Source organism: Impatiens glandulifera, chromosome 6 (assembly GCF_907164915.1).
Source record: "Impatiens glandulifera chromosome 6, dImpGla2.1, whole genome shotgun sequence".
NCBI classification, from domain to species: domain Eukaryota; kingdom Viridiplantae; phylum Streptophyta; class Magnoliopsida; order Ericales; family Balsaminaceae; genus Impatiens; species Impatiens glandulifera.
Genome location: NC_061867.1, coordinates 39,274,685 through 39,286,949, shown reverse-complemented (window position 1 = coordinate 39,286,949; position 12,265 = coordinate 39,274,685). Strand labels below are relative to the sequence as shown.

Sequence of the window (12,265 nt, the reverse complement as noted above, 5' to 3'; positions counted from 1 at the left end):
GAGCCCGACCACCAAGAAACATCGAACTCATCTAGATCCCCTCCTGAGGATGTTGGCGGTCAGAATCCGACCGATAAAGAGCTATCCTCTCCTCCACCGGACCAGAACATCAACATAACCGAAGTCAGGACAGGTACACCTCCCAACGACCAGCGATCATTTGTTCAAACCGGGGATTCAGAACCAGCCATAACGGAAGAGAGGGTTAAGACCCTCATTGAAGAATTTGTCAACGACGCGGTTCAGCCATTGAAGAAGAAAATCAAAGAAACCGCGGCTAAAGCCTTCGAGATGGCCGAGACAACAAAGGATGATATAAACAAGGCGGTCGATCGGATCACGTCCGTTGAAACAAATTACGGTAATACGGATCAACTGTATGGCGGTCATCTTGACCGAACCAAGGCATTGGAGGATATAACTCCGAAGCTGGTGACCGACCTCGATTCGGTAAGCCAAAGGGTCGTTATGATGGAACGGTCTCAAGAAACGACCGATCAAAGATTGACAAAGGTCGAGGAGGACCTGGCTCAATCCGGTGCCCAAGCCGGATCTGATCATGAGAGGGTTACGACCCTTGAAGAAAAGAATGCCAAGCTTGAAGCCAATCTCAAGGCGGTCACCGAACAGGTGGCGGAGTTAATAGTGGCTAAGCTGGCTGCCGATAAGGCACTTGAGGAGGCGAATGCTCTCGCGACTCAGAAGCTCCAAGATGCCCAGGACGAACAGACCCGGATACAGAAGGAAACGGCAGCGGCTGATGCGAACATAGCTGGACATATGCAAAACATAGCGATCAATGCACCGGCCATCGCAACATCCATAGCGGCTCAACAAGCCAAAGATGCTACCCGGCTAAGGGCCCAACAAGAAACGTATAACAAGTTCGCCAAGGCTCACAAGAAGTCCAGAGCGGTTGCTTCCCCTTCCGTTCCGGTTACACGAAAGAGGAAGACTGCTGAGAAAAGGGCGGACATCGCGACACTATTGGGCAGTCACCGATACCGTTGTTGAACCTCAATTCAACCCGGTTTTGCAAGCCGATGATGATTTCGAAGAAGAGTTAGAGCCGGAACTCAGAAAACAGCGAGGTCTCAATGCGGTTCCAATTAGATCGTTCGGTCAACCGATCTCTCCTCACACCGGCACCTCAGGCGGTTGGGGATCCTCATCCAGGCCGGTTCAAGCGGACAAGGGAAAAACAGCCGATGAACTGCTGGAACATTTCATGCCGCCCAGATCGAAGAAATAGGGGCTTCATTTACTTTCTTTACTTATGTTCACTTCGATTTTATATATATAGTATTTTTTGCCTTAGCACATTTCTTATATACATAAAGTGATTTTTGGAAATCGGTCTACTTTTGCATTCTTACATGATTTTGAATATTTTAAATAAAATAATCAAAAAGGGAGAAATTGATAAGATAAAAGATAAAAATTTTCAAAACTTTTCTCAAAATTTTTTCCAAAATTTTTCGAAAAATTCTCCCAAGTCAGTTTCCAAAAATCCGGCCAAATAAATTCTTAAAAACAAAATCGGCCTACATTTGCATTCTTACATGATTTTGAATATTTTAAATAAAATAATCAAAAAAAGAGAAATTGTTAGATAAAATTAGATCGGTTAAATAAAACTTAACAAATACAAATCCCTGTGCAGGTACAGGCAGAGAATCCAACCGGTCAAAGAACTCAACCGGTTAAGAAACTCAACCGGTCAATCAATCAAACCGACCAAAAACATGACCGAACAAGAAAGACAAAGATCGGTCAAAACAGAAGGCCAGAATCATTAAACAGTCGGTCAATCAGAACACATGAAAAACCGGAAGTCATCCGGTTAACATAAACAACCGACTAGTATAAAAAGACACTTCGAGTATCTGTTGAGAATGATACCGAAGGAACAGACTTAGTATTTCCATATCCATACAAGTCTAAGGACAGTCTGCAGGCTGCAGAAGATCGTCCTACAAGATCTTTCCACTCCAGGATAAATCAGAAAGGCAATCTTCCAGGTACAGGAAACTGTCCAACCGACAGTTGCCATATTGAGTAAAAGACAAACCTAGCCGGTTTGACCTACACACTAGAAGACTAGATCGCCAGGTCTGAAGACTAGACCGCCAAATCTGAAGAAGAATAAATGCGGTTACAAGTTCTGAAAGTTTTCTACAGTCTAAGTCAAAAATTGTGTTCTATCTCTAGAAAGCTTAAACGCTTATTTGAAGTGTATTTACAATTTTGGTTAAAATTGTACGGGTGTTATCGAGCAGGAAATAAGTCTCAATCGGATTGTGTTTGTATTCCTTAGTGAATATCCTTCTCGCGGTTTTGAGAGGAAGGGGTGACGTAGGAGTTTTATCTCCGAACATCCATAAAACCTTTCTTGTTATTTACTTTCTACCGGCTTAACATTCTAACCGATCTGCACTAACCTACTAATACCGCTCCAACCGATTCAACATCATCTAAACCGAATTACTAAGCAGCAAAACTGACCCAGCAATCTCCAAACTTGTCTTATTCAAATCTGGTTCTGCCTATCTCGTATGTGTGCTGCTTCAATCTGAAACAAACCACTTCTGCACTTGAACTCGGTTAAGGGTTTGTGACAGTTTGTGTAGTATTGAAACCCCGGTGTTAATCTCTAACCGGATTAATCACCACCCTTTGAGTGAGACGCGATAACCGGCCAACCCCGGTTCCCCAGCCGCGACCTAGATCCTAACACCCACTATTCTGATGGACATGTGAGGAGACCTAAGCTCCAATCTCAACTCAAATCGTTTTTTTTAAGATGTTTTCACTTCGTCTGATCAGATCAGTTCAAGGTTAGGTGATCCTCGTTCATCTGATCAGATCTGTTAAACGTTAATTCATCTGATCAGATCTATTAAAGTTTAGTTGATCTTTATCTTCTCCGTGTCCCCTTCGTCGTCTTCTCCGTGTCCCCTTCGTCCTCCTTCGTCCTCCTTCGTCCTCCTTTGTCCTCCTTCGTCTGGTCTTATCATTCGTCTAATAGATCTCTTAAGCTAAGATCTTAAGCTAAGATGGAGATTGAGTCTAATCTTACCTTTGTTGGAAGAAAAGACAATATAAAATCGTGAATGCCAGAATATGATTAATATTTTGCAATTGTTATTTATTAATATTACTTTTAAATAAATTTATTTATTGGTTTCACTTTTACAAAAAATAAATTCCGGTTGGACCGGTTGTTGGACCGAAGTTCGTCTAAAAACCGGGTTAATGACCAAAACGGTTTTTAAAACCATAATTTTTTATTTAGTGTACACAATTAAATTATTATTCATTTTATAATATCTTTGAAATTATTATTTTACATAGAAAACATAATTTGCTAAATATATATTCTCTGAGCAAGATTTGACTGAACATCCCGTTGAGTCTAATTGTAGTGTTATTTGATTCCTTAGATTTGTTTGACTGCCATTATTATTATTTTAAAAATAATAAGATCAAGTGGGCTTTGATATAATAACTAATAAGAGATCTCTCCACTATTCACTGTCAGCGTCTTTCCGATATCCATGTAGGATAATAATACTATTTGCCTCTCCTTTACAAATCTAGTTTGGTAGAAGCAGCGCAATTTTCTGCGTGATTATCTGATTAAACTTGTAATAGTTTCCCAAATCGAATCTGCCAGATTTCAACCGCATTGTCGGAAGAAGCGCGGAGCAAAACTTGGAAACAAGAAAATTAACTTAGGTTCGAGATTCTCATTTCCTTGCAAATCTGTTTCCTTCCATATTATGTTTTGAATGGCGGATGATTGCTCCTATTATATTGTTCTATTGCATGATTCTTGTCGGAGCCAAATCCAACTGGGTTTTGTTAATTTCCTGCAAATCTTCTTGATGCTTGATTATCACATCCACTTGAGAAAAAAAGCTCAAATTCAAATGAAGCAGAATTATTGGTGGTTGAATGGACCTAGTAAAGGAAATTTGATCCTTCTCTTGTTCTAATTCTCATTAAATTTGTGGGCATATTGGATCTTATACTTTTTTCTTGTCTTTAAACATTTTCAGTGGCAACTGATGTTGGAATCAACTTGTTGAAAACCACAAATTAAGAGAGGCTTGTCTCTAAAAAAAGGTTTCTTAGGGAACCCTTTTGGGGTTCTCTCTCTCTCTGCTGTATAAAAGGCACCGTTTTGATCTCTAAAAGCTTCTACCGAGATGAAGGCAGGATATATTAGCAGGGGGAGACGCTATACATTCACTTTGATTGTTTTTATATTCACCATCATTTTGCTTTGGTTATGTAATAAAAATCCAATGATCAACTCTTCTCTACCGGTCCAAGATGAGTTCATTATTTTTTCATCAGGTTGGTTAATATTAACTCACCATGAACTTATGCTGTTGGATTACCTTAACTACTATCTTTTGTTATGTTTTAAGTTCAAATTTGTATTAATAAAGTGCCACAATTGATTATGTCATGCTTTATTCATTTACATTAACCAAGAGTTTTATTGGGAAAGATGATCAAGTTGCAAAGATCAAAATCATTCTTCCTTTTGTTATATATTTCAGATGTTATGATTGATGATGATCCTATAGAATCAATTGAGTTGGAAGAGCAAGACACTGAAGTTCATTCACAACTGGTAGAGTCAGGATCATGGGACAATAAACCAGATCAATTCTATAAGATGGGTCAAGCAGGTGTTACTGAGACATTATTATCTGCCAAGAATGAGTTCATGCATTTGAATAATAAAGGTTTGTATTAACTGTGCAAAAGTTTTACTTTTTCTTAGAATTTAATGCTTAATTTTATAGTTTGACCTGATGAACAAACAGTTTGCAACTATGGAAAAGGAAGATGGGTTGCTGACAACAGGCGACCATTGTATTCTGGATTCGGATGTAAACAATGGTTATCAGAAGCGTGGTCTTGCAGATTGACTCAACGTTCAGATTTTTCTTATGAGGGATATCGTTGGCAGCCTGAAAACTGCTATCTGCCAGAATTTGAAGGGTCTGATTTCCTCAAAAGGTAGCCATTTTTTTTTTTAATTCCTTGTACATATGGATGACTTTCATTTCAGACATCCTCGGATTTTCTATTCTCTTTTCAAATAGCTAGGCTGCATTTTACCCATATATTAAGTTATGCTCCATCTTATACCATATTCCACTAAATGGTATTTGTTTTTTTCTAAACAAAAACCCATAAGGATAATTTTATTTATGTAGTTAAAATAACCCTAACATATAAACAAAAAAAGCTCTCAAACTAACTAAAAACCCAAAAGGGACTTGAGTATACCTTGACATATTCTTTTGCATATAGTAAGATTTTAAAAAATCAAAAAATAAAGTAAGGGTATTATAGTATTTTAGATGATGATTTGAATTACTTAATTGATATGAAAGGTTATTTAGAATTTTGGATGAGTTGAATTAGTCCAATAAAGTATTTAGCAAATCTAAATAAGCTAAGATTCTTAGCAAAAAAGAAATCAAACAATCTATGTTTCCTATTGGAATTTATTTTTTCTAAGAACCATAGCATATTAGGATTTGCTTGATACTTAATTGAATAAGCTCATAATATATAAATAACAATATGTCAAACTTATTCATGATAGGATTTCAATTATGCTTTGGGGGTATTTCTCTAAATTTGAACATACTTCAGAATGCAGGATAAAACACTAGCATTTGTAGGAGATTCCTTGGGAAGGCAACAATTTCAATCTCTGATGTGTATGATAACAGGTGGGGAAGAAAGACAAGACATAGAAGATGTTGGATATAAATATGATTTTGTTGGATCCCTTCGACCCGAAGGCTGGGCATATCGCTTTCCCGAAACCAACACGACCATATTATATTACTGGTCCTCCACTCTCTGTGGCATAGAACCCATAAACACACCTGACCCTTCAACCAAATTCGCCATGCATCTCGACCGTCCTCCAGCATTTATAACCCGATTCATATCCCAGATCGATGTTTTAGTCCTTAACACAGGACACCATTGGAATAGAGGGAAGCTTAATGCCAACAAGTGGATAATGTATGTAAATGGAAAGCCAGTAAAAAATAGGAAACTTGCTGAAATGGGAAATGCCAAAAATTTGACTATTTACAGTATTATCAGATGGGTTGATTCGCAATTAGATATTTACCCGGGTCTTAAAGTTTTCTTTAGGACGATTTCGCCGAGGCATTTTTTTAACGGTGAATGGAACACGGGTGGCAGTTGCGATAAGACAACTCCTATGGAAGGTGGGAGCGAGGTTAAGCAAGATGAATCGAGCGATTTGGTTGTTGGAGGAGCGGTTAAGGGAATGAAGGTTAAGATTTTAGATATAACTGCTTTGTCTCAACTTAGGGATGAAGGTCATATGTCGCGTTTTAGCATCAATTCTGCAATTGGTGTACATGATTGTTTACATTGGTGCTTACCCGGTATTCCTGATACATGGAATGAAATCCTTTGTGCACAAGTATAGAGAAGCAGAAAACATATTTGACTTTATGAAACTAGTAACTTTATTGTATACAATTGAAGAATCAAAGCAGAATGAATGAGGAATGAGGAATTTTGAACAGAGTGTTGCCTGATAGATGTTCTGTTTTATTGCTTTATAAGATTTTGCAATTTTCTCTTTGATATGTAATTAACAACATGTTTATACAGAATGTAACCCTATTTGGATTTCGAGGAGGAGAAGAGAATGAAGTATCCATATCTATATATAATGATGCTTAATTTTTAAAGTGTCCGGATTGCCGGGTCGAGAGCTGTGGTTAATTTGGATACTTGGGTCGGATTGTGGGTTGACACGTTTTTAAATTTAAAAATAAAATAAAAAATGCTAGAGGTATGTTTCGAATTTACAACCTAACAAAACAAGTATAACTCTTTAACCAACTAGGTTACAAAGACTTTATATTTTAAATTCAACACCAAATTTGATAAACGCGAGACGTTTTAATATTAATATAAGTTCAACTTTTTAACTAACTAATATATAATGATGTTGAGTAAATGGATATTTAGGTCGGATTTTGGGTTGACCCACCCATAAACTTAAAACGGTTAAAAATAAAATTAAAAATGTTAACCGTAATTTTTTTTACGATTTTTTATATTATTACTCGTGCAAATGCACATGTAAATGTTAGTTCTATATTATAACAGAACTTAAGAGGGACTTCCTAGAACCTCTTCTTCGGATAAAATAAATATGTCTTTAAAATCTCTGATTAATTTATATTTCTCAAACAACTAAAACCTGCCTCATATTTGTTTCCTAGTTTTTCCATGTGTTGGAGTCTAATCATTTTAACTAATTATTTGAGAAGAAAATCCGCAGAAAATATGCAAATAAATCTTTAATTCTGAAAAACAATATTCCTCTAGAGGCTAAATATCTAGATGATTGTCATTTTATCTTCATATGTGATTTCTTCAATCATATACAAATAAATATTCATAAGAGGCTAAATTTATACTTCAACCACATTGTGTAACATTAATAATTTAATATATCTATATATATATATATATATATATATATATTAATTTAGTTTTTTATTATCCATATAAATTTGTTTAGACTTGTCATGATATATGTTTTGTCCAGGAATTGATAAGGCTTTTTCCAACCCAACAACAAACGGAAACTTAAATCATTTTTTTTTTCTTTCGACTCAACTTTAAACCTAAACCCTTTTTTAGTATTTCATCAAATTATCATTCTTCAATACTCAAATTTGCATTTATACTATTATCATACTCAAAAGTTTTTAATCATGTAAATCAATCCTTCTATTTAAGTTAGGTATATTTTATACATTAAACTAGTTTATATAATTTATTATTTTAATTTATTTATATAATTTATTTATATTTTAATTTTTTTAGTCCTATATTTTATATTAATATTTTTAATAATGTGTACGAGTTATTTTTTTTTAATAATATTTGTTTTGATGTAATTTTTTTATTTTGCTTTTATAGTGTAATTTGTGTTTATTTAATAATGTTTAATTTTTTTTTTATATGTATAAATATGGGATAAATAATAAATTTAAGACTGAAGTTGGAGAGTTTTGTCAAATTTAGAATTCTCCTATTTTTTTTTTGTCATTTAAAGAACTCTTCTTTCATTATTTAGTCATATTTAGAACTTCAACTAACTCTGTTAACTTATTTAATGATATTGCTACATTTAATTATTTATTTCTTTATTTTTTATATTTTTATTAACATCAAACAAACATAACCTAAATTTATTTATTTATTACTATCAATCAAACAACAACTTAGAACATCACCTCTTCACTCTACACTCTACACTCTACACTCTTCACTCTACACTCTTCACTCTACACTCTACACTCTACACTCTACACTAAGAGCGTCATGTAAGAAATGTAAGAAATTAATTGAATTGAATTATTTTAAGATTGGATCTGATGATGAGCGTAGCCTAGCTATATGTATCGACTGTGAATGCATACCATTGCTGTTGTCGTCTCCTTCTTCCCTTCCGTATCATGTAGCCGTGGCGGACTTCCAATGTGGATAGCAACAATGTGTAGAGGCTGGCAAGACACCATTGAGAAACAAATAAATTCATCATAAGGAAGGGTGACGACCCTCCATTGTTGAATGTTACGATAAAAGCAGCAGCCGATCGAGGAGACCAGCGGAGAAACTAAGGCAGAGAAAATTCTCTGCAACAAGTTTAGACTAGTTATTAATAGTTCAACAAAGCAAGGTGAAAGCGGACTTGTGTTGCTTTTACTAATAAACGAGATGGATTGTTATGTTCTCTTCTGTTATGGATCGATCTCATATTGTTTGAGATTAGGATAATTAATATATTTTTTTAGGAAACATCAATTAACTAGTTCTATATTTATATAATCTTGAATATAGGGGTTTATTTGAATCTAGGGCATATTTTACTTTGCTTGTAACCCTAATTGATCCACTTGTTTCTTCTTTTTATTGATTCGTCTTCAGCATCAAGTCTTCACGGTGAGCGACGATATATTCATGATAATCGTAGTTAAGGTCCTTGGAATCAACCTCCTCATCAGCATCTCCAAGGATCCCTAGTTCCACAAGCGAATATCCGTCATCAAACCATGTGAACTTGCCGTCGTGACCGCCCTTCTTGTCCATCCCTATCACTAACTTCCAATCCTTCCTCTGGCTCGAAGTCTGTTAGGGTTTCCCTTTTGGTAGATGATGATCGATCGAATATGAATATCGTGCTACTATAACTGTCTTTCGGCACCCACTTTAGCTCATCTCTGAAGCAAATGACTATAGTGATGTGAAGAGATTGGATTCAGTGAGAAAAGAGAGTTGGTTAAGTTTTTTTGGTTTAAATAAATTTAGGTTTTGTTTGATTGATGTTAAAAAATTATAATAAAAAATAAAAAAATATTAAATAAGTTAACAGAGTTAATGAGAGAGTTAGTGAGAGTTCTAAATATGACTAAATAATACCAAGAGAGTTCTTTAAACGACAAAAAGTTAGAAGAGTCTTAAATTTGACAAAACTGTCCAAGTACCATGCTAAATTTATCAATTATCCTGTATAAATATTGATCAATAATTAATTTTATCAAAATTTTATATAATTGAATAAGAATTTAAAAGTTAATAAGTTAGTATAAAGTTATGGGGTTTAATTTGTAATGTTATATAAATATATAATTATTATTGAAAAAGTTAAAAAATTTATATAAAAATATTTTTTTTTAAATTTTTTTTTAGTTTGAAAATGAATTTTTAAGTTGGAGAGAATTATTACTTGATAGGATATTTATTGAATTTTGAGTTGAAAATTGATTTATAGGTTAGAGATGAGCCACCTTGTAAGATCTTTTTACACCTAGAAATGAAGAGAACCGGGGCAAATCCTCTTTTACCCTAATCATCACAAATTTTTAAATGTAATTCTCTATTTGATGTTTACAAAACACTTTTTTTTTATAAAGAAAGAGGAGTACACTATTTATTTAAATAAACAATTAATATTTTCTAATCACCAATGTAAAAAGGAAATATTTTTTTATTTAACATCTTAAAATGTTACAAGGAAAATGAGATAAATATTATTTAGTATTTTATTTACGATGAGTCATGATAGTTTTTAATATTAAAAAGAATTAAATTAATTAAATATGATAAATTAAAAAAATAAAATATTTAAAAGATAAATTTCAAATAATCCAATTGCTTTTTCCCAAATTCTATAAGAGAAATGTCCTCTTATAATCTAACCATAAGGTTAAATGATTAAGTATGTTTACGGACTATATACTTAATTCGTTATTCCATTTGATTTAAAAAAAATTACCAAAACAATTAAATAAAAAAATCAAAATGAGAAAGTAGAGCAATTAAGTTGGAGACTCGAGCATTTAAGCCTTAATTTTGATTTCATTTTATACTATACAACCTTTGCAATATGATAGATTTTGTTGTATTTGAATTCAAACAAGGTCTAACCAAATACCTTTTTTCTACATACAGTAAAACTTCGATAAATTAATACCACGGAAAAAATTATTAATTAATCGAAATATTAATTAATCGATAAATTAATAATTTATTAATTTATCGAGATATTAATGAATTTGATTAAATTAATTATATTCTGATATGTAATTAAATTATAGATGCATGAATTTAAATAAATTAAATAAATTCATTAATATTACTAAAACTAATTCATTCATGAATTTAAACTAAGTTCATAAATATAAATAATAATTAAATAAACACAAATATGTACTTATACATAGTTGTAGTAATGTATACTGTATGTAATATTGTATAAGTAAAAACCAAAACATATAGCAATATCGACTAGTGTTGTATACAATAATATCATGGATGGTTTCCCAAACTAACCTTGTTTGGCGTTCAATTTCCCAAACTAACCTAGTTTGTTTATTAATTCCCAAACTAATCTAGTTTACTATTCAAACTCATTTTTTTTACATTTCAAATTTATTATATATATATATATATTTAAATTAAATTATTTATATTTTGATATATATTTTAAATTATTATTTTTATAAATTTGATATATAATTTAAATTTGATTATTTATATTTAATGTGTTGTCTTTTATTAAAATAATTTTGACAATTTTTCACTGTGATATAATTTCACAACAAATTTTATCAATTTTTAATGTATTGTCTTCCTAACTTAAGGGGTTGTAAGAAAGTATGTCTTACGTTAATGAGGCATTAAATATGGTGGTTAGTTAGTAGGAATGTTAGTAAACCATTAAATGTGGTGTTTGGATGCTATGTAATTAACGTAGTGTAGTGGAAATAACATATAGTTGTTTTGGTGTTTTTTAAATTTATTTAATACTTATTACTAATAATGATTATTATTGTATTTTTGTAGATGGAAAATTCAAATAAATGAGGCAATTACTCTAGTTATGGTGATTATAATCTTTTCCAAACACAATAGACCGATGTTGGTCCTAGTCAAACTAATGAAACAATAATTGATTTCTCGTCAAGTTTTCATGCGTCACAACAAATTCAGATGGAAGAAATTATTACTGATAGAGTAACAAGTTCGAATGCACTTTACAATTTAAGTGAAGCTGATGGATTTAATTTAAACCTGGAGATAGAAAGCGATGAAAGTGATAATGATTACAAGTAATTTATTAGTATTTATCAATTATTTATAAAAATGCTAAAGGAAATATTTATTACACTATATAAATGATAATTGAAATGTAAATATATATATATATTAAAATATAAATAATTAAATTTATAAAAAAATAATAATTTATATTATACATCAAAATATAAATAATCAAATTTATAAAAATAATAATTTAAAATATATATCTAAATATAAATAATTTAGTTTACATAAATAATAATTTAAAATATATATATATATATAATGAATTTGAAAAAAAAATGAGTTTGAATAGTAAATTAGTTAGTTTGGGAATGAATGAACAAATTATGTTAGTTTGGAAAGTTGAACGTCAAATAAGGTTAGTTTGAGAAACCATCCGTAATATCATGACGTCTCATTAGTAGTGTTATGGAAAATGAGAAAGAAGATAAATTAGAAGATGACATGATAGAGTTGGAGTCAGTCTCACAAAAGAATGTATTTCAAGCAACAATTACATTGCGTAATTTTTTCTTGCAATATGAACGTAGTACGTCACAGCTCCATAATAATACATTAA

At 32.2% G+C, this 12,265-nt stretch overlaps 1 protein-coding gene across 2 annotated transcripts; it reads left to right on the top strand.

Annotated features, from left to right (window-relative positions):
- The first annotated feature begins 3,554 nt into the window (after window positions 1–3,554).
- LOC124942523 (protein trichome birefringence-like 16) lies at window positions 3,555–6,749 on the top strand. Of its 2 annotated transcripts, XM_047483044.1 has the most exons (5): window positions 3,555–3,738; window positions 4,062–4,362; window positions 4,572–4,760; window positions 4,842–5,037; window positions 5,683–6,749. In XM_047483044.1, exons 2-5 carry the CDS (start codon window positions 4,212–4,214, stop codon window positions 6,500–6,502), a joined length of 1,356 nt encoding a protein of 451 aa, XP_047339000.1. In that variant the 5' UTR covers window positions 3,555–3,738; window positions 4,062–4,211; the 3' UTR covers window positions 6,503–6,749. The 2 variants fall into 2 exon arrangements, with proteins under 2 accessions (XP_047339000.1, XP_047339001.1); XM_047483045.1 differs by lacking the exon at window positions 4,062–4,362.
- Window positions 6,750–12,265: the final 5,516 nt, after the last annotated feature.

Excerpts from the sequence above, each read along its gene's own strand:
- LOC124942523 (XM_047483044.1), top strand. The coding sequence starts at position 4,212 with ATGAAGGCAGGATATATTAGCAGGGGGAGACGCTATACATTCACTTTG. Across the intron at positions 4,761-4,841 it reads CATGCATTTGAATAATAAAG|TTTGCAACTATGGAAAAGGA; the intron begins GTTTGTATTAAC and ends ATGAACAAACAG. Across the intron at positions 5,038-5,682 it reads GGGTCTGATTTCCTCAAAAG|AATGCAGGATAAAACACTAG; the intron begins GTAGCCATTTTT and ends AACATACTTCAG.